Genomic DNA, 23,034 nt, shown 5'->3' with positions numbered 1-23,034 from the left:
GCTTGTTTCCAACAAGGTCTGTGTAGATGTTTGGGGTCGGACTGGGGCCTGGGCTCAGACACAGTGAAGGGGCGGGGCAGTGTCCTTCTAAATCTCCCTCCGGCTGACAGGAACAAGGGCCGTCCTTACAGTGAAACCCGATTTGATCCTTCACCTCGCAAAGGCGGCCACTGATATTCCCTCTGCCCTAAATCTGCAGCGCGAGGGTCACTGGCCATTTAATGGGGGTTTGCCCTGCGGCAGGGCGGGCCGAGGTCTCTGGGCACCGAGCCTGGAGCATGTTTAGTGCCAGACAGTGACTGGATCCCATTAACCCTCTGCCCCATATAGAGCATCCACCGATCCCGGTAGAAAGGGGACGGGGGGAGGAGACACGGGGGGACAGTCTGGGGGGATCTCAGGGGGACCTGGGGTAGCTGGTGTGAGGTGGGGGAGGGGGGAATCCCAGCAAGAGGGGACAGGAATGGGTGGATTGATCCCAGCAGAGGAGGATTCTGGGGGCAGGGCAGGTCGGGGGTAGAGAGGATCCCAGAAGAGAAGGGCCTGGGGGTGTGGATGGGGGAGGGAGCCATAGCCAAGGGGGGCAGGAAGGGGTGAAGATCCCAAGGGAGAAGGGGCTGCACGGTGTGGGGTGAAGGGGCCTGGAGTAGAATTGGCTGTGGGTGCCTGGTGGGGGGTGGGGATCCCAGCACAGGGCTGAGTTGGGGGAGGGGCTGGAGGGCAGGGCTGGGGAGCCGGGGGGGGTGGATCCCAGAGGGGGCTGGGGGCCGGCGTGGAGGGGCTGGGGGGTCACTCACAGACGATGTGGAGCTGGACGGTTCTGCGGGTGGAAGGTCCCCGTGGTGGCCTGTAGGTGACGCTGCAGACGAGCTCTTTGCCGTGGTCCCCCAGGCCGGGCGTGAAGCTGAGCGCGGAGCTGTGGGCCCAGGTGCCGTTCGCCAGCTGGGCTGAGACATTCTGGGCTGTGTCGCTGAACGGCCCCGTCCAGGTGACTCGGGGAGGGGGCCCGGAGCAGCGCCCAGGGGCCGTGCAGGTCACAGTCACCGGCTCCCCGGCCAGCAGCGTCCCTGGCAGCCCCCGCGCCGGCGAGATCTGGATCTCTGGCTCCTCCGTCAGCCCTGAGACACGGGGAGAGGGGAGAGAATCACTCGGGGACACGGGGCCTTTCCCCTCTAGGGGCGCAGCCCAGATCCGGCCCCATGGTGGGGACTGGCTGGCTCAGGGGGCTGCTGAGCGGTGACTGCGGCTGCTCTTACCTGGCACCGAGATCGTGAGCGTAAGGTCGGTGCCATCGATACTGGAGCGGTAACTGTAGCTAAAGTCTCCTTCGACTCTAAGGAAATATCTCCCCGTATCCGTCCGTCGGGCGTCGCTGATTTGCAGGGAGCAGTCGCCGCGCGCTGGATTCTCCACTAGCCGGAACCGGCCCTGGGTCTCCTGCGACACCCCCCGGCGGGGGTCACTGCTGGCCACGAGCGGATTCCGGCCCGCAACGGCTGGATCCTTGTACCAGTATCTGTAGAGCTGGGCCGAGGGATTGTCGGTGTCGTACGAGGCTGGGTACGTGAAGGTGCAGGGGATGAGAACGCAGAGACCCTCCTGCACCGACACCGACTGCGGCACCGTCAGGTTAAATCCCGTCAGCTGGGCCAGGGACCCTGCAGGGGACAGGGAGGGATCGAAGTGGGACCCATAGAGAGCAGAGACCAACCCTGAGCTGCAGCCCCCAGCTCTGCCAGTGCCCTTCACTCCCGACCTGCAGCCCCCTGCGAGCCCAGCCCTGGGTCCTTGACCAGTTCTCACACCATTTAGTTTCCATCCCTCCCTACATCGAGCCCCCTGCCCGCTCCCCGTCACTCAGCGCCCCCTAGCACCACACGGGGGCACTGCGCTCCCCTCCCCCTCCGGCCAGTCTCCCTCCCAAGTACTGGGACAGACCTGGCCCCGCTTAGTGCAGGTTCTGCCCTTCCCCTGCCCTGGGGCTGCAGGTGCTGCTTACTTACCCCTCCAGAGCAGGGCGAGGATCAGGACCCTCAGCGTGGCTGCAGGGGGGCCACGACTCCCTGCTCTCCAGTGGGAGCCCTCAGGTGGGAGCTCCCATTCCCCAGCATCTTGCTGTGGCGGCAGGGCTCTGCCCATGGCTGGGACAGATCTAGTGAGACGGGGGGTTGGGAAGTGTGAGAGCGGAGGCTGTATCGGGGGGAACAGATCCGCCTTGGGGACCATCAGTGCTGCTGGGCTCTGCAGGGGGCTGATCTGGGGCTGTTGGCAATGTAGTGACCCCCCGACTCCAAATCACTAGATGGTCCTGAGAGATGGTGGGCTAAAAAAATCCTTATATTGTCGAAAAACTCCCTGAGATTTTCTCTAAGAATCCTGAGCTGAAGATGGTGGGCAGGCAGCGCTGCTCAGTACCTGCTTTGCTTCAGGCTTCCCACCAAAAACACCATGTGAGCACGTGACCAGTTCCGGAGAGATTACTAAGACTGGGACTGTTCAGCTTGAAAAGGAGACGACTAAAGAGGGATATGAGTGAGATCTATAAAATCACGACAGTTGTGGAGAAAGTAAATCAGGAAGTGTTACTTACTCCTTCTCATACCACAAGAACTAAGAGTCCCCACATGAAATTAATAGGCAGCAGGTTTAAAACAAACCAAAGGAAGTATTTCTCCACACAACGCACAGTCAACCTGTGGAACTCGCTGCCAGAAGATGCTGTGAAGGCCAAAAGTATAACAGGGTTCAAAAAAGAACTGGATAAATTCATGGACAATATGTTGTTACCTATCAGCTCTGTGTTCTTGGGGAACCAGGGCGCCGTACCCAGCCTGTCTGACTCATGAAAGACCCCACCCCTGCACACACCTCTGCTTGAACCAAATCTGTATCAGAAGAAAGACTTACAAAAAGCAATGGAAAAGCCTTGGGAGATACCCCTAAACCCTGGGAGTGGTGAGAACCCAGCGCTCTCGCTCTCTCTCTCTCTCTCTCGTGGTTGTTTTTTGGTTTCCTCATTCGATCCGGCAGCTCCCCGTGGCCCCGCCCCACCCCCCTGCTCCATCTCACCTCCTCCTCCACGAGCGTGCCACAGCATCCTGCTTCTTCCCTCTCCCTCCCAGCGCTTGTGCTGCAAAACAGCTGATTTGCCAGGCAGGGAGGAGGGGGAACGCGGCGCGCTGGGGGAAGACGCGGGGCTGGGGTGGGACTTTGGTGATGGGGTTGGAATGGGGCCAGGGCCAGGGCCAGGGATGGGGTGGAGTTGGGGCGGGGTCAGGGGTGGGGAAAGGGGTGAGGGGGGGTTGTGGGCACCCACCGGCGCCCAGAAAGTTGTGCCTATGCCTAAGGTAAAAGCTCCCTGCAGCACCCAAAAATCCTGTGGGGTTTGCTCATCAAGTGGGTTACTCCCAGCACAATTGTAATATGAAAGTGAGGATAGGGACATGCTGAGTCCAGGGGCATATGAGGGTGGGAGATTGAAACTGCTGCTCGACCCAGACTGCTCAGGCATACGCTATTGTGGTGCGGTGCCCATGGCCTATGAGGGTGGCAGCTTGGAGGTGCTGCTCGACCCAGCCTACTGACCCAGGGACATCTAAGGAGTCAGCTTGGGAGTCCTGGTTAACCTGGTCCTCTCAGACGCGCTCTGCTAAAGTGTGTGTGTTTTCATTTAATTCTGGGGCTGGAAGAACCCAGCCCTGGGGAACCTAGGTCCTGCAGGATCGCTCCATTGGGAGGGTGTGACAAAGTGGGAATGTTCTTAATGTTTTCTCTGAATACTGTGTGGGTGCCTCAGTTTCCCCTATGCATTTCTTAGGTATTTAGGTGGGGGGATCAGGGTGTATGATTGTTGCAGAGCCCAAGAAGGCCCCTGTGATACTGTCTGCACAGAGAATGGCCGGTACCCTGTCTCCTGGGAGGAGATGATGCTGAGTGGCCAGAAGGTGTCTACTACAAGGAAAAAGTGACGGTGGCGTGGACGAGGTTAATCTCTCCATGACCCTTGGACGTATGCAGTGACAGCAGATCAAGGAGCTGTGCACTAGCTTCGCACTGATGTTCTCAGCCACCCCAGGATGGACCGAACGGGCACATCACTCCATTGACACAGGTAATGCTCACCCAATTAGAGCCCAACCTTACCGGGTGTCTCCTCAAGCTAAAACTGCTATAGAATGGGAGATCCAGGACATGCTACAGATGGGTGTAATCCTCCCCTCTGACAGTGCATGGGCATCTCCAGTGGTTCTAGTTCCCAAACCAGATGGGGAGATACGTTTTTGCATGGACTACCATAAGCTAAATGCTGTAACTCGTCCCGACAACTATCCAGTGCCACACACAGATGAGCTATTGGAGAAACTGGGATGTGCCCAATTCATCTCTACCTTAGACTTAAACAAGGGGTACTGGCAAATACCGCTAGATGAACCCGCCAAGGAAAGATCAGCCTTCGTCACCCGTCGCCTACCTTGACAACGTGGCCATATTTTCTCATTCATGGGCAGAACACCTGGATTATCACCGGAAAGTCTTGGAGCGCATCAGGCAGCCAGGAGTAACTGTTAAGGCTAAAAAGTGTCAAATAGGCCTAAACAGAGTGACTTACCTAGGGCACCAGGTGGGTCAAGGAACGATAAACCCCCTACAGGCCAAGGTGGAGGCTCTCCAAAAGTGGCCTGTCCTAAGGTCAAAGAAACAGGTTCAATCCTTCCTAGGCTTGGCCGGATATTACAGGTGATTTGTACCACACTACAGCCAAATCGCCGCCCCACTGACAGACCTGACCAAAAAGAAACAGCCAAATGCAGTTCAGTGGACCGAAGAGTGTCAGAAGGCCTTTAACCAGCTAAAAGCGACACTCGTGTCTGACCCTGTGCTAAGGGCCCCAGACTTCGACAAACCGTTCCTAGTAACCACGGATGCGTCTGAGCGTGGTGTGGGAGCAGTTTTGATGCAGGAAGGACCGGATCAAGAATTCCATCCTGTCGTGTTTCTCAGCAAGAAACTGTCTGAGAGGGAAAGCCACTGGTCAATCAGTGAAAAGGAACGCTACACCATTGTGTACGCGCTGGAAAAGCTACATCCATACGTTTGGGGACAGCGTTTCCAACTACAAACCGACCATGTTGCACTGAAGTGGCTTCATACCACCAAGGGAAATACCAAAAAACTTCGTCGGTGGAGTTTAGCTCACCAACATTTTGATTTTGAAATACAACACGTTTCGGAAGCTTCTAACAAAGTGGCTGATGCCCTCTCCTGTGAAAGTTTCCCAGAATCAACTGGTTAAAAATTGTTCTTGGAATGTGGGACATATTGTTAGTTTTTATGTAATCAGTAGCATGTCTAAAGGTGCATGTGTCTTATTAACTCTGTTTTCTCCTAGAGCTCCAGGAAGAAATCACAGCCAGTGTGGAACTGGCTGTCCAACACTATCTGTGATTTGGGGGGCGTGTCATAACTGTAAAGGGAAGGGTAACAACCCTCCTGTGTACAATACTATAAAATTCCTCCTGGCCGGAGGCACCAACATCCTTTTACCTGTAAAGAGTTAAGAAGCTCAGGTGACCTGGCTGACACCCAACCCAAAGGACCAATAAGGGGACAAGATACTTTCAGATCTTGGGAGGGTGGGGGGACATCAATCCATGTTCTCCAAATCTTCCTGCACAAGTCTCTCATATTTCAAGCTTGTGAGTAAGAGCCAGGCAAGGCGTGTTAGTTTATCTTTGTTTTCTCAACTTGTGAATGTTCCCTTTGCTAGAGGGTTTATCCTTGTTTTGCTGTAACTGTGAACCTAAGGCTAGAGGGGTTCCTCTGGGCTCTTTGAATCTGATTACCCTGTAAAATTATTTCCATCCTGATTTTACAGAGATGATTTTTACCTTTTCTTTTTAATAAAATCCTTCTTTTAACAACCTGACTGATTTTTCCATTGTCTAAAGACCCAGCGGTTTGGGCCTTTGATCACTTTGTAACCAATTCGTGAGGAGATTATTCTCAAGCCTCCCCAGGAAAGGGGGTGTAAGGGCTTGGGGGGCTACGTTGGGGGGGGAAGAGGAGGAACTCCAAGTGGTCCTTTCCCTGTTTCTTGTTAAATCAATCACTCGGTGGTGGCAGAGTACCAGGTTTTAATCTAAGCTGGTAGAAATAAGTTTAGGGGACTTTTATGCAGGTCCCCACATCTGTACCCCAGAGTTCAGAGTGGGGAAGGAACCCTCACAGGGTGGCTGAGAGTCACGGTGAATCACAGGAAGCCGGGGGTGCGGGGCCTTGTCTCCCCCAAGCTCCGTGACAGAGGGAACTTGCAGAAGGGAAACATAGAGCTCCACATGAGAACACAAGTGACACAAGCAGCACATTGATAGAAGTACAGAACCCCTGTCTCCCACCCCAGAAGAGTAAGAAATGAGAGTACCCCAAAGTAACAGGCAAAGCTGGTAACAAGGTCCGTCAATGGCTATTAGCCATGATGGACAGGGATGATGTCCTTAACCTCTGTTTGCCAGAAGCTGGGAATGGGAGAGGGGATGGATCACTAGATGATTCCCTGTTCTGTTCATTCCCCCTGGGGCACCTGGCATTGGCCACTGTCGGAAGACAGGATACTGGGTTAGATGGACCTTTGGTCTGACCCAATATGGCCGCTCTTATGGAGAAATGTGGGCTCGGTGGAACTACCATTAAGTGGATACAGAACTGGTTAAAAAACTGCAAAAAAATGAGTAACTGTTAATGGAATGATGTGGGATTGGAGGGAGGTCTCAACTGCAGTCCCACAGGGATCTGTTCTGGGTCCCGTGTTGCTTAACGTCTTTATCAATGACCTGGATGTAGGACTGGGGAGCAGACTGATCAAATTTGCAGATGACACAAACCTAGTGGGGGAGTTGCCAACACTTTGGAGGATGAAGCTAAAATTCAGAGGGACCTTGATAAATTGCAGAACTGGGCTGTAGATGACAGTAAAATTCATGAAGGACAAACGGAAGGTGCTCCATTTAGGGAAGAAAAACCAAATGCACAAATACAGGATGGGGAAGAACTGGCCTGGCAGCAGCACTGCTGAGAAGCAGCTCGGAGTTGTGGCGGATCAGAGCCTTGACAGGAGTCAGCAATGCGATGCTGTTTCAAAAAAACAAATACAATTTCAGGTTGCATGAACAGAGGCAGAGCATGCAAGTCACGGGAGGTGACACTACCGCTCTACTCAGCGCTGGCTAGGGCTCAGCTGGGGACTGTGTCCAGTTTTGGTCACCAATGTATAGAAAGGATGCAGAAAAAGTGGAAAGGATCCAGAGGTGAGGGATGAAGATGATCAGAGGGATGGAATGGAAGCCCTAGGGGCACAGCCTGAGGGAACTGAGCATGGGTAGTGTGGAAAAGAGATTGGAGGAGGGGGACATGATTGCGGTTTTCAAATACTTGAAGGCTGACATAGAGAAGCTGGAGAAAAGTTGTTCTCTCTCAACTCAGAGGGTAGGATAAGGGGCAACGGGTTCAAACTTCAGCAGAGCAGATTGAGATTAAATCTCAGGGAAAACTCCCCAGCTGTGAGAGCAGTCGGACAATGGACCAGACACTCATGGAAATCGTGGAAGCTCCTTCACTGGAGGGTTTCGAGAGGGGGCTGGACAGCATCTGTCTGAGATGGGTTAGACTCAACCAATCCTGCATCTTGGCAGGGGTTGGACTGGGGTCCCTTCTCACCCTGTGGGTCTGTGATTCTAGGATTTGCTAAAAAATCCTGAGATTTAATGTAAACACGACAAGTCCCTGCTCTGGCTTGAAATTCACTAATAAATCCCGAGGTTTGCTTTAAGAATCCTAAAATTGGCTTTTAAAATCCACAGATTTATGCTTTGTCTCCCTGCACCCTGTTGTTTGGGGCCCGTTGGCTTATCCCTCTGGCCCCTGCCCCACGGGTGCTGGTGTTGCCCCTGTGTCTTGAGTGGCTTTGTTCTGTGTGGAGCCAGTGGAGTTGGATGGCCCATAGGTGGGTAAAGTGTCCCTGGAGGGGAGGGTGCAGAGAGCTGACAGCTCCCCCCTCTGCAGTCAGGGTGGGGCACTAATGCTGTGATCTCTGCCCCACAGCTGTCTCCCCTGCCCTCACTGCACCCTGCTTCTCCTGCGGCTGGGACTCTCCTCCCCTCTGTTTTTTTAAAAAGGAGATATACCTATCTCCTAGAACTGGAAGGGACCCCAAAGGGTCATTGAGTCCAACCCCCTGCTTTCACTAGCAGGACCAAGTACTGATTTTGCCCTAGATCCCTAAGTGGCCCCCGTCAAGGACTGAACTCACAATTCTGGGTTTAGCAGGCCAATGTTCAAACCAATGAGCTATCCCTCCCCCCATGAAAGTAGTACTGGTCACTTCCCCCTCCCCACTCTTCTGAGAATGGTAGAGGCCACTCCTCCTCCCCACACCACACTCTTGTCAGAATAGCATGGGCCACTCCCTCCTCCCCACTACTCACATATGAAGGGAAGGGTAACAACCTTTATGTATGCAGTAACATAAATGCCTCCTGGCCAGAGGTACAGAATCACTTTACCTGTAAGGGGTTAAGAAGCTCAAATAACCTGGTTGGTACCTGACCAAAAGGACCATAAGGGAAGAAGATACTTTCAAATCTGGTGGGGCAGGGAGAGGTTTTCTTTGTGCTCTCTTTGTTTGTTCCCGCTCTGGACAGAGAGAGGGACCAAGCAGGTAAAACATCTCCTGAAAACATACCTGAAATGATACATCTAAAATTACAGAAATTGTAAGTAAGGGCAAGGAAATGCGTTGGATTATCTTTTGTTTTAGCTTGTGAATTTTCCATATGTTAAGAGGGAGTTTTATTCCTGTTTTTGGATCTTTGAAGCTGAGCCTAAAGGGGAATCCTTTGTGTTTAAATCTTTCTATTACCCTGTAAAGTTAGCATCCATCCTGATTTTGCAGGTGTGATTCTTTTACTTTTTCTTTAAATAAAGTTCTTCCTTTAAGAACCTGTTTGATTTTCAGTGTCCTAGGGAGAAAGGGTCTGGCTGGTACTCACATTATTCTCAAGCCTCCCACGAAAGAGGGTGAAGGGTCTTGGGGGAATATTTGGGGAACAAGGGACTCCAAGTGGCCCTTTTCCTGAATTTTTATCTAAATCACTAGGTGGTGGCTGCAATACCATCCAAGGACAAGGGAAGGAATTTGGGCCTTGGGGAAGTTTTTAACCTAAGCTGGTAAAAATAAGCATAGGGGTCTTTCATTGGGGTCCCCACATCTGTGCCCCAGAGTTCAGAGTGGGGAAGGAACCCTGACACATGTGGAAATGGTATTGGCCACTCACACCTTCCCCCCTTCTCACCTGTTAATATGGTTTGGGCCACTCCCTCTTCCTCTTCCTCACCTATGAGAATGGTATGGGCCACTCACTCTTCTCTCTTCCTCCCCCATGAAAATATTTTGGACTACTTTACTCCTCACCCCTCCTTTCCAATCAAAATGGTATGAGCCACTCCCCTATTCCCCATTCCCTTTCTGTACAAATGATACGGCTCCTCGCACCCACATGAAAATGGTACATAAGAACGGCTATACTGGGTCAGACCAAAGGTCCATCCAGCCCAGTATCCTTTTTACTGACAGTGGCCAGTGCCAGGTGCCCCAGAGGGAGTGAACCTAACAGGCAATGATCAAGTGATCTCTCTCGTGTCATCCATCTCCACCCTCTGACAAACAGAGGCTAGGGACACCATTCCTTACCCATCCTGGCTAATAGCCATTAATGGACTTTACCTCCATGAATTTATCCAGTTATCTTTTAAATGCTGTTATAGTCCTAGCCTTCACAACCTCCTCAGGTAAGGAGTTCCACAAGTTGACTGTGCGCTGCGTGAAGAAGAACTTCCCTTTATTTGTTTTAAACCTGCTGCCCATTAATTTCATTTGGTGGCCCCTAGTTCCTGTATTATGGGAAGTAAATAACTTTTCCTTATCCACTTTCCCCACATCATTCATGATTTTATATAATTCTATCATATCCCCCCTTAGTCTCCTCTTTTTCAAGCTGAAAAGTCCTAGCCTCTTTAATCTTTCCTCATATGGGATCCTCTCCAAACCCCTAATCATTTTAGTTGTCCTTCTCTGAATCTTTTCTAATGCCAGTATAGCTTTTTTGAGATGAGGCGACCACATCTGTACACAGTATTCATGATGTGGGCGTACCATGGATTTATATAAGGGCAATAAGATAGTCTCCATCTTATTCTCTATCCCCTTTTTAATGATTCCTAACATCCTGTTTGCTTTTTTGACCACCTCTGCACACTGTGTGGACGTCTTCAGAGAACTATCCACGATGACTCCAAGATCTTTTTCCTGATTTGTTGTAGCTAAATTAGCCCCCATCATATAGTATGTATAGTTGGGGTTATTTTTTCCAATGTGCATTACTTACATTTATCCACATGAAATTTCATTTGCCATTTTGTTGCCCAATCACTTAGGTTTGTGAGATCTTTTTGAAGTTCTTCACAGTCTGCTTTGGTCTTAACTATCTTGAGCAGTTTAGTATCATCTCCAAACTTTGCCACCTCACTGTTTACCCCTTTCTCCAGATCATTTATGAATAAGTTGAATAGGATTGGTCCTAGGACTGACCTTTGGGGAACACCACTAGTTACCCCTCTCCATTCTGAGAATTTACCATTAATTCCTAACTTTTGTTCCCTGTCTTTTAACCCGTTCTCAATCCATGAAAGGACCTTCCCTTTTATCCCATGACAACTTAATTTATGTAAGAGCCTTTGGTGAGGGACCTTGTCAAAGGCTTTCTGGAAATCTAAGTACACTATGTCCCCTGGATCCCCCTTGTCCACATGTTTGTTGACCCCTTCAAAGAACTCTAATAGATTAGTAAGACACGATTTCCCTTTAGAGAAACCATGTTGACTTTTGCCCAATAATTTATGTTCTGCTATGTTTTTGACAATTTTATTCTTTACTATTGTTTCAACTAATTTGCCCGGTACCGACGTTAGACTTACCGGTCTGTAATTGCCGGGATCACCTCTAGAGCCCTTTTTAAATATTAAGGTTACATTAGCTATCTTCCAGTCGTTTGGTACAGAAGCCTATTTAAAGGACAGGTTACAAACCTTAGTTAATAGTTCCGCAATTTCACATTTGAGTTCTTTCAGAACTCTTGGCTGAATGCCATCTGGTCCCAGTGACTTGTTAATGTTGAGTTTATCAATTAATTCCAAAACCTCTTCTAGTGACACCTCAATCTGTGACAGTTCCTTAGATTTGTCACCTACAAAAACCGGCTCAGGTTTGGGAATCTCCCTAACATCCTCAGCCATGAAGACTGAAGCAAAGAATCCATTTAGTTTCTCCACAATGACTTTATCATCTTTAAGTGCTCCTTTTGGATCTCGATCGTCAAGGGGCCCCACTGGTTGTTTAGCAGGCTTCCTGCTTCTGATGTACTTAAAAAACATTTTGTTATTACCTTTGGAGTTTTTGGCTAGCCGTTCTTCAGACTCCTCTTTGGCTTTTCTTATTACATTTTTACACTTAATTTTTACACTTAATCCACCCCCATGGGGAAGGGGAAACTCCCAGTAGTTTCATTTCCCACCATCCCTCTGCTGCCCTCAGGTGCTCTCGGGAAGGAGGCTGAGGGATGGGAGCTGGGGAACCCCCTTGCTGTACGTGGCCCCCTGAGACGATGCCTCCAGTGTGCTCCCCATGGTGGGGGAGCCCTGGGGTGGGACCCTGCTCAGGCTGGAGGGGCACCGGCAGAGCTGTGGGGGCGGGGAGCCCAGGGCTGCGATAGCAAGGGGCTGCGGGTCGGGATTGAGGGGCAGCCCAGTCTCCACTGACCTTCTAGCTCCCTCCCCCGCATTTCCACTCACCCCTAGACCTGCAGAGGGGGGCTCAGCACCTGGCTCTCAGACCCTGCAGCCCGGGTTCCCCAGGGTTTGTGACTCGGAGCCTGGGGAAGCGGCAAGCACAGGAATGTGAAAGCAGAAGTGGGTGCGGACGGGAGGGGGTTGTGGGGAGATGCTGTCTCAGAAACCCCAGCACCAGCATCCTGCCGACTTCCTCTCCCTCTGGCTGGGGCTGCCTGCGGCTTCCCTGCAACAGGGGCAGGCTGCATATTGCTTGTGGGGCTGGAAATAGAACCCAGGAGTCCAGGCTCTGAGCCCCTCTACACACCACTCCTTTCCCAGAGCTGGGATAGAACCCAGGAGTCGTGACTCCCACCCCACCTCCACTGTAACCCACTAGACTCTGCTCCCCTCCCAGAGCCAGGGACAGAACCCAGGAGTCCTGGCTCCCAGCCCCCCCCCCCACTCCCCTCCCAGAGCCGTGGATGGAACCCAGGAGTCCGGGCTACCTGCCCCCCGTCCCAGCTCTATGCCTATATTACTGCTTTTTCCAGTCACACAATAATATTTTAACGTTAGCAGCTGATATCTCGTATCGTATTGTACATGCTGCAGACGCTAATCACTCACCGCGAGCTGAGATGCAGCCGGCTCCAGGCGGGGCAGCTGGGGAACAGGCACACAGTGACACTGCCCAGGGGTTGCTCACCCGGAGCTGAAATGCGTTCGCCTCTGGGGCGGGGCGTCTGGGACAGCAGATGTCCGGTTAGGACGGCTAGCGAATCCCGACTCCAATAGGAAGAGCCGGGTGCGTGAGGAGACCTGCGTGGCAGGGAGCGAGTGCGAGTGTCAGGGCTGGGGTGAGATGTGAGATTTCAAGACAGGAAGGGGAAGTCAGCATGTGAATCTGGTCCTAGAACGTCTTGCAAAAGCCAGTTCCAGTGGCTGGAGATCTCGGTGTCATCGACGCAAGCGCGAGGTTGTCCCAGATACAGGCAGCTCCAATGGACAGCCGGCTTCCGGCCCCACCGCAGGCAGGGAGTGGAGGGAACTGGCTATCGGTGCGGGGAATGGGATATGGGGTCTTTCCCCTCTAGGGGGCATCAGCTATAATCTGTCCCAGGGTGGGGCACTGGCTGGCTCTGGGGAGCCGGAATGGGACCCGGGGTCCTTCCCCTCTAGGGTCTCTCAGCAGGGGAGACGCACGCAGATCGGAGCCAGTTCATTGAACTCAGATGTTTATTTTCTGTGTCTCGGTTCCTCAAACGCCTCCCAGGCCCCAGGTCACTGAATCTGGGGATTCTCTTGTGATGGGACCAGTGTCATCGGCTGGATCAGGAGAAGCAGCTGGATTCCACCACCCGCCACAGACTCCATCCTTCAACTTAAGAGCTGAGACGCAGCTGAATCTGTCCTGGGGGCTGTTTACACAGGGACCTCTCCCCAGTGCTGAGATGTGGCTGCCTCTGGGGTTGGGCGCGGGGGCTGTTTATACAAGGACTCCTTGCCCGGTGTTGAGATACACAAGGGTTTGGGAGAAACCTAGAACTAAAAGAAACACAGCGCCCCCAGGGGCATTGGGACCAGCCCCGATGGCCGGGTCCTCCCGAGTCTCCCACCCCCCGAGTCTCTGCCCAGGCCAGTGACACATCAGCTCTGTCCCCCTGCGTGTGGGCCCAGACGGCTGTACTGGGAGGCTGGTTGTTGAGCGGATCTTGCACAACAGGAAGTTTCCAGTCGGTGAATTTCTGGTTTCAGACTTTCTAATTAGCTGCCCTGGAGGTTTCCCTCAGTTGCTGTTAAAGAGACATCCCACATGGAGATGGCTGCATCTCAGCACCAGCCGGGCAAGGGATCCTTATATAAACACCCCCACACTCCATCTCAGGGGCGACCGCATCTCAGCACTGGGCAAGGGATCTTTGTGCATTGTATTGAGCTCAGTATTTGACTCGTGTGTTTTTCCAGGGTCTTGGGAATTACCAGGTTCAGATGCAGGAAAAACTGGGAAACCTTGGAACCGCCAGGTCGAGATCAAATCCTGACATGGCTGATAACATGGAGATCATGGGGACTGGGGTCCATCTCTTACTGATATGGGAGGGCAAGGGTTAATTACCAGTTATCTATCTATCTATCTCCATACACCCCCTCTATCTATCTAAATAATTTCAATGTCTGTTTCTTTCTATGTCCTGAAGATATTTAAAAACCTGGGAGGTGTGTGTGGGGGAATTGAAAAATGTGGGATATTTTTTGTGAAAAATTCCTAGCCAGTGAATTTTTTCCAGTGATCATTAGTTTTAAATGGCCAAGATCTCTGTGAAACCTTTCTAAAAACCAAAAAATCCTGGGATTAGTTTTTAGGAAAGGGAACTTTTGCACAAAACTTTTATTTTAAAAACAACCTGTGACGAAGTGGGGGATTTTGTTAGTGTTTTGCATGAATACTGGGTGTGCCTCAGTTTCCCTGTGTGCTGTGTGTGTAATCAGGGAGTGGGAGAAGGGGATTGTGGTTGCAGAGGGCCAGGTGTGACCTCACCTGGCAGCAGGGACCCTGGACACCGGCCTGGACATTCTGGATCTTAGCAACCAGTGGCCCAGCCCATCGTGGGAGCCAGACGGTTCTGGCCCATGGGAGGACCAAGGGCAGAGAAGAGAGGGCCCCGGTGACCGGACCAGCCTGTTCTGGCCATTGGGGACAAAGGATGGAAGAGAGGGGGCCCAGGTGACCTGTTCACCTGGGATCGAAGACAAAGGGTTGAGGAGCAACTGGTGAGGGAGGGGAGATAGGGGGCTCGGCTGGAAGGAGGTCGCTTCTGGACTGGGGACGAAGAGGGGCCTGAGCTACCTGGACAGGGACAGACCCAGCTGGACGGTGCTGAGACCGGCCAGGCCCGAGGGCCCTGGGACGTGCCTGTGCTGGCTTCAGACATTCAATAAACCTCCTGTGTTGCGCTGCCTGAGACTCACTGCAGGGTAGAGACGGAGGTGGAGGAGAGGCCGAGGGCCGGACGTCTCCAGGGCACGTCAGAGACCAGAGATGTGGTTGCTGCAGGCAGAGAGGGCAGCGGGGCAGGGCCCAGAGACACAGGAAATCGTGGCCCAGGAGAATCTTAAAGGGTTAATGTGGTGGAGGGGAGACAGCGGGTAACCGGCTCACAGAACGAGCTGTGACTAGCCCTGGGGAGGAAGCAGCCACCCACCACCCTGGGGGCAGAGCTGGCCAGGGGAGGGAGAGTGCAGACGCCCTCCACCGCCAGACCCGTCTCTACCGCCTCCTGGGCGGCGGCCTCTGACGCCAGGAAGAAGACCACGGGGCTGGCTGCGGGGCTGGGGCAGGACAATCAGGGCCGCAGAGGGAAATGGGTGGAGCAGACAAATGTGGCAAAGGAGATGGGGCCAGGCCAAGGAGGTAGGGGTGGGGGGTGCGCCCACAGGCACTTGTGCAAAAAGTCAATGGTAGCTGGCTGCTGCTGCAGTGCCAAACGATAGAAATGGGCGTGGCCAACCAGGTGAGCAGCTCAGTCCCGGAGGCAGGAGGCCGAAGCAGAAGGAAAACAGCCAGTGGGGATGGTGGAGGGGGCAACCATGGTGGTGGGGGCGAAGGGGGACACGGATGGACCGGGGGCAGGCTCCACGCCACACCCCCGGTGTCCCAACAGACACAGTCCAAACCTCCACCACAAGAGCACAGTCCAAAAAATACTCAGTCCTCAAGTGCCCCCTCCACGGCGGTCTTCAGAGTCTCTATGAGGTCCTCCAGCAGCAGGCGGTCCTCTCCTTCTCCTTCTCCTCCTCGGGGCTCCAGCAGCTCCCCAGCAGCAAACACAGCAGCTCCAGCAGCTCCAGGTGGTGGTCTGGTGGCCAGGCAGGAGGGACCCTGCTCAGATGGTGGTGGTGGCGTCCTCAGTAACAAGGACTGGAGCTGGGGTCCCTCACTCCCCTCCTCTGGGGAGCAGCCAGCAGCCCCCACCTCAAGGGGCCATAGGTGGAGTAACAGCAGCAACTGGGTGGGGGGGAAATCTACAAGCCAGTCAGCAAGCAGATAGCAGGGAAAGGGGGTGGGTGGTGGTGTCCAGCCCAGCCAGGGGAGCAGCTGGAGCAGCAGCGAGGGTCCAGCAGGAACAGGAACAGCAGGAGTCCTCTCCCTCCTACTCTCTACAGCAGAGGAGTCGAAGGGGGATCTTCTGGCCACTGGAGAGAGAGGTTTCTGTTCCCTGAGTGACCAGAGCAGGGGCTGCACTAGAGTAATCAGGAACCTGCTAGAACCAATTAAGTCAGCCAGGCTGATTAGATCACCTGCAGCCAACCAAGGCAGGCTAATCAGGGCACCTGGGTTTAAAAAAGGAGCTCACTCCAGTCAGGGGAGAAGGAGCCAGAGCAGAGGAAGTGCGTGTGAGGAGCTGGAAGCAAGAGGTGCAAGGAGCTGAGAGTGAGAGGGTGTAGCTGCTGGAGGACTGAGGAGTACAAGAGTTTCTTATATATATGCATATGGGTTCAAGAAAGAATCCAACAGGACTCTACTGGCCATCACATACAGTCCCCAGCTAAAGCCCCTCCAACGCATCATCAGGGATCTACAACCCATCCTGGACAATGATCCCTCACTTTCACAGGCCTTGGGTGGCAGGCCAGTCCTCGCCCACAGACAACCTGCCAACCTGAAGCATATTCTCACCAGCAACTGCACACCGCACCATAGTAACTCTAGCTCAGGAACCAATCCATGCAACAAACCTCGATGCCAACTCTGCCCACATATCTACACCAGCAACACCATCACAGGACCTAACCAGATCAGCCACACCATCACTGGTTCATTCACCTGCACGTCCACCAATGTAATATACGCCATCATATGCCAGCAATGCCCCTCTGCTATGTACATCGGCCAAACAGGACAGTCTGATTTGTGTCCAAGGATAAATGGACACAAATCAGATATTAGGAATGGCAATACACAAAAACCTGTAGGAGAACACTTCAACCTCCCTGGCCACACAATAGCAGATCTTAAGGTGGCCATCCTGCAGCAAAAAAAAGTCAGGACCAGACTTCAAAGAGAAACTGCTGAGCTTCAGTTCATCTGCAAATTTGACACCATCAGCTCAGGATTAAACAAAGACTGTGAATGGCTTGCCAACTACAGAACCAGTTTCTCCTCCCTTGGTTTTCACACCTCTACTGCTAGAACAGGGCCTCATCCTCCCTGATTGAACTAACCTCATTATCTCTAGCTTGCTTCTTGCTTGCATATATATACCTGCCCCTGGAAATTTCCACTACTTGCATCCGAAGAAGTGGGTATTCACCCACAAAAGCTCATGCTGCAAAACGTCTGTTAGTCTATGAGGTGCCACAGGACTCTTTGCTGCTTTTACAGATCCAGACTAACACGGCTACCCCTCTGATACTCTCCTATGCAGGATTCTTTGCCCAGAGGCCAGATCTGGGCCTGAGGGTCCCATAATTGTTGTGAGCCTGGGTTGGTCTCTGCTTCATCATCCCCTGCACATTCAAGCCACTGCTGAGGCCGGATCAGATGGTGGGATCTGTGGGCCTTGGTTCATGGAGCAAGTGGACATCTGTTGGGGGAAACCCGTCGCTGCCAACATCCTCTACAGAGAGGTGTTGGGGGAGGCGCAGGGCCACTTCTGGATGCCGGGGTACCTGGAGAACAAGGGCTGCTCCTTGGGCATTGAGAACATGCGATACGGAGACGGGGGCTGCTATTATCTGCACATCACTAAGGGGAAATTGTTCAGCACAGCTACCGAGCAACACAAGCTGAACTCATTGTTACATGTATCCCACCGTTGCCACCTGAGCCAGCCAGTCTCCCATCCTGGAGCTGGATCCAAGCCATCACCCACAAGACGGAAAAGGCCCAGTGCCCATTCCCTGCCTGGCTAGTGGCTTGAAACAAAAATCGGTCACAATTTTTAGCAAACCGAAAACTGTTTGGGTAGAAACAAAAAGAAAAATTGTTCAATTTTTTGGTGAACCAAACATTTGAAAAAAATATTTTGGGGTTAATCTGAAAACCTAATCTGAGAAATTTTGAGGGAACCTAAAATCAGCAGGAAAAAAAATCTTTTCATGTAAAACCCAAAGTGGAAATTGGTCAAAATTTTCCGTAAGCAGAAGGTCAGAAATAGATTTGGTTTGAGGATGAAACATTTTGTTTCGATTTCAAGCATTTTAGACATTTTTTTCACTACAAAGTAAAATTACAGGAAATTTCAAACCCTACAGTGAGTTTGAATCGAGAAAGTGAAACATTTCTTTTTGAAAACACCTAAATGAAATATTTCCTTTTGGGGAGGTTTTTTCTCCCAAACAAACAATTTGGCAAAATCGACCCAGATTTACACAAAGTTTTGGTGTTGCCGAATTTACATTTTGCACAAAAAAAAAAAAAGTTTGTTTGTGAAACTTTCTCCCCACGCTGGCAGATAGCGGCCGTTAGAGCCGCTGGGTTGGGCGTTGTCTTGCAGGGATCAGTAACCAGCGTTAGCTGGTCTGCTCTGTTCTCGCAGGGGGGTCTCCAACTTCATCCCACCATGACCCACTTCTGACAACAAAACTTACTACACGACCCCAGGAGGGGGGATCGAAGTCTGAGCCTGCCGGAGCCCCAGACAGTGAGGCTCGGCCTTTGACCCTGGGCCCCATAAATCTAAGCCATCCCTGGTGACCCTGTTACAATGGGGCCGTGACCCACTTTGGGGTCCTGATGCAGTCTGACAACCATTGCTCTAGAGGGCATTGTACTGCGGTCGTCACCGGGGTATCTCGGTACCTTTCGGTCATCACAGAGCAAACACAGTTTGAGAACCACTGCTCTAAACTAAAGGGGATCGTCCTGCAGTCATCACCGGGGTATATGGGCACCTTGCAGACATCACAGAGCAAACACATCATCCAGGGCCGGCCTTAGCCACGGGTGAATGGGGGGGCCTCTGGGGCAGGGGTGTCCCTCCCTCTGCTGGTTTCTGCAGCCTTGCAGTTCCTGCTCCTAACCTGTCCTGGCTGGAGTAATTAGCATTATTATTGTTATTATCATATTGTGCTTTGTCATTCAATTATTTAAAGTGTTACAATCAAATAATAGCATCCTCCTAGAATGGAACTTTAGCTTGTACTCACTTTAGTAATGACAGTTTAAAAAACATTAGCTAAACACAGAACTCTAGACAGTGGGCAGATGAAAGTCACTTATTTTCAAATTGTATTTTTAGTTATATCTGTAAATTAACTTAACATTTGCATGAAAATCACTGCAGTTCCAACTGTGATACCAATAGCAATGATGGAATCAAATGTTAGTGAGTCACATACAGGATTGTGGCCGGTAAACATAAATGCCAAAATAATTAGAAATATTAATCCCTTTCTTAATAAGAGGAAAAAAAACCCTAATCATATATGTTGAAATTAAGTGAAAAACAATTGACTAAAATACAGGAGACAATGGCAGTAACACAGTGTGTCTGTGGAAGCAGATTTTATTTGTATTTATTTATCTCTACTAAGGATAGTGAGCGAAGTATCAAACGTCTGTTTCTGATGTGGGAGAAAAACGAGTCCTCGCTCTGAGGTTGGTTGCAACATGTCAGAGGCAGTTTATTCTCAAGCAATATTGCAAGGGGGAGAATGCACAACGGAAGGTCTCCCAAAAGCTAAACACTGAGGTCAAGCATTTATACCTTTTGTCACATACAGTGATGATCAACAGCTGCATCTTGTTTATACATATTCCTTCCTGAGACCTTACTTTCCTCAGCAATTCCTGCTACCGTCTGTGTTCCATTCTTATCTAACACATGGTCGAAAACCAGCATCTCTTACAATCCTTTTCCACTCGTCCAGGCCCTGCTTGGGAGTCTCGCGTTATTAGCTGTTAGAGTTAGCCTGACTCTTGCGCTTCCTGGCAGACTAAGATGTCTGCGCTTTTCCCAACTTGCACACCGATAGCTGTGTTAAAGCCCCAGAACTGATATCTCAAGGCTTGGGATTGGGAATATCTTGCTGTATTAGCTCCTGATTGTTCTAAATTTACATATAAACTTTAAACTTGGGTTTAATTTCTTTCTTTATATAACAATTAGACACAGTGCTCCTGTCAGCGAATCCCTATGTTATTATCTGCAAAGCCCCAAGAGTGTTCGGGTGCCTAAGTAGTCCCTGCAATCATGGCTAAAATTTCCTCCCCCCGCCCCAAGTCTGAACTGGTGCCCCCCCCCGGGTGAGCCAGGAGTGGCCAGGGGGCTGCGGGAGGCCGTGGGCTCTGGTGAGATGCAGCCCACGTGTGGCAGCGCGAAGCCTTGAGCCACATGCCGAGCACCAGGCACCACAAGCCCCAGCAGCAGCGCAGGAGGGTGGCAACACCCCATGTGCCAGGCCCCCCTGACTTCTGCGCTGCTGCTGGCGGTGGTGCTGCCTTCAGAGCTGGGTGCCCGGCCAGCACCCGCCAGTATCAGGCCGCCCTGCCAGGGCTTAATTTGAGCCACAGCTGAGCTCTGGCATCTCTTTCAATACAAATTAAACACCGTCGGAGGCAATGGGGCCCAGAGGTGATGGGGGAGGGGAACCCAGGGACTCCTTGGGGGCCAGGAATGATGGGGGGACACCATAATACAAGTTCACCCAGGGTGCCATTTTCCCTAAGGCCGGCCCTGGTCATAACCATCAGGGCAACAAACAGATCATCTACTGGTCATATCAATATTACAGGCAGCTTCCACGTGCTGCCCAGGCCCATGGGTCTGAGCTGGAGGGGTAGGGAGGGGGCCAGGAACTGGGCTAAACAGGCCCATTGGCCTCACCCGGGGTGGCAGTGCCCCCAGCTGAGGTCTCATTCTCCATTTCCTCAGTCCTGTGAGATTCCAGTTCCTTGTTGGCTCTTCGGTGGCTGAGGAACGGCCTGATCTACACGCCGGACTTGGGCACTGTGGATTCCCTGGCCCCCGGCCTGTCCTTCCTTCTGCTTCCACGAGAGCAGCAGGGTGTCCTGAGAGAGAGAGATTCTGGGGTATGTAAGTGGCTGGAAGTCATGATAGAGAGACAGGTGAGTGTATTGGGGATGAATAGATGCATAGACGGGTGGATAGGTACATAGTTGGGTGGGTGGATAGACAGTAGGTAGGTGGGTAGGTCGGTAGGTGGGTCAGTAGCTGAGTTACCGTCTGTAATAGAGCAGGGTGAGATAATATGCCAGGAAGAATCCAGTCGCCACAAAGACGAGTTTGCAGCTGATTTCGATCAATGCCCGACTGAGGCCACCTGTGGGAGAACAAGCCGAGAGTCAGGGATAGATCCCTGCAACCCCTGCCCGAACCAGCCAGCCCCCACCCTGGGGTTGGGTCGAAGCCTGTGCCCCCGAGAGGGGTAGGACTCTCACCTGTTCCCGGTGGGCTGAGCAGTAGAATATGGAACCCGTGGGGGTTGGAGCCGAGGCAAAAGTTCTGGTGGCCCCCGTCCCAGCTCCCCGTCCAGCTCAGGGTGCTGACGGCCTCATCCCGCTGGGCCCACGAGCTGACCTGCAGGGTCCCCTGTGAGCCGTTCCCAGCCAGGGACACCCCGTCCACCTGCCACTGGAGCTGGGGTGGGGGGTGGGAGCGCAGGGAGCACCTGCAGCTTATGCTGGGCCCCTGGAACTGGCAGGACGAGTTCAGCCCGGTCCCCCGCCGGGGGCTGTCTGGGGAGAGCAGGAGACACAGCAACAAATCAATAATCAGAGAGAGAAACCAAGTGGCAAATTGGTACCGGGCAAATTAGTTGAAACAATAGTAAAGAATAAAATTGTCAGACACATAGAAAAACAAACTCTTGAGCAATAGTCAACACGGTTTCTGTAAAGGGAAATCGTGTCTTACTAATCTATTAGAGTTCTTTGAAGGGGTCAACAAACATGTGGACAAGGGGGATCCGGTGGACATAGTGTACTTAGATTTCCAGAAAGCCTTTGACAAGGTCCCTCACCAAAGGCTCTTGCGTAAATTAAGCTATCATGGGATAAAAGGGAAGGTCCTTTCATGGATTGAGAACTGGTTAAAGGACAGGGAACAGAGGGTAGGAATTAATGGTAAATTCTCAGAATGGAGAGGGGTAACTAGTGGTGTTCCCCGAGGATCAGTCCTAGTACCAATCCTATTCAATTTATTCATAAATGATCTGGAGAAAGGGGTAAACAGTGAGGTGGCAAAGTTTGCAGATGATACTAAACTACTCAATATAGTTAAGACCAATGCAGATTGTGAAGAACTTCAAAAAGATCTCACAAAACTAAGTGATTGGGAAACAAAATGGCAAATTAAATTTAATGTGGATAAATGTAAAGTAATGCACATTGGAAGAAATAACCCCAACTATACATACAACATGATGGGGGCTAATTTAGCTACAACGAGTCAGGAAAAAGATCTTGGCGTCATCGTGGATAGTTCTCTAAAGATGTCCACGCAGTGTGCAGAGGCGGTCAAAAAAGCAAACAGGATGTTAGGAATCATTAAAAAGGGGATAGAGAATAAGACTGAGAATATATTATTGCCCTTGTATAAATCCATGGTACGCCCACATCTCGAATACTGTGTACAGATGTGGTCTCCTCAGCTCAAAAAAGATATTCTGGCACTAGAAAAGGTTCAGAAAAGGGCAACTAAAATGATTAGGGGTTTGGAGAGGGTCCCATACGAGGAAAGATTAAAGAGGCTGGGACTCTTCAGATTGGAAAAGAGAAGACTAAGGGGGGATATGATAGAGGTATATAAAATCATGAGTGATGTTGAGAAAGTGGATAAGGAAAAGTTATTTACTTATTCCCATAATACGAGAACTAGGGGTCACCAAATGAAATTAATAGGCAGCAGGTTTAAAACAAATAAAAGGAAGTTCTTCTTCACGCAGCGCACAGTCAACTTGTGGAACTCTTTACCTGAGGAGGTTGTGAAGGCTAGGACTATAGCAATGTTTAAAAGGGGACTGGATAAATTCATGGTGGCTAAGTCCATAAATGGCTATTAGCCAGGATGGGTAAGAATGGTGTCCCTAGCCTCTGTTCGTCAGAGGATGGAGATGGATGGCAGGAGAGAGATCACTTGATCATTGCCTGTTAGGTTCACTCCCTCTGGGGCACCTGGCATTGGCCACTGT

At 51.5% G+C, this 23,034-nt stretch overlaps 2 protein-coding genes across 2 annotated transcripts in view; both read right to left on the bottom strand.

Annotated features, from left to right (window-relative positions):
* Nucleotides 1-23,034, bottom strand: part of LOC123351985 (sialic acid-binding Ig-like lectin 13) — a 216,994-nt gene that overhangs the window by 3,807 nt on the left and 190,153 nt on the right. The window lies entirely within an intron of this gene.
* LOC123351529 (sialic acid-binding Ig-like lectin 5) overlaps nucleotides 19,371-23,034 on the bottom strand; it is a 52,139-nt gene continuing 48,475 nt past the window's right edge. The window contains exon 7 of the mRNA XM_044990918.1: nucleotides 19,371-20,893. Coding sequence (XP_044846853.1) covers nucleotides 20,812-20,893 — 82 coding nt within the window. The 3' untranslated portion in view covers nucleotides 19,371-20,811. The remainder of the gene's footprint in view (nucleotides 20,894-23,034) is intronic.

This window comes from Mauremys mutica, chromosome 17 (assembly GCF_020497125.1).
Source record: "Mauremys mutica isolate MM-2020 ecotype Southern chromosome 17, ASM2049712v1, whole genome shotgun sequence".
Classification (NCBI taxonomy): Eukaryota; Metazoa; Chordata; order Testudines; family Geoemydidae; genus Mauremys; species Mauremys mutica.
This window is presented reverse-complemented; position numbering and strand designations above follow the sequence as displayed.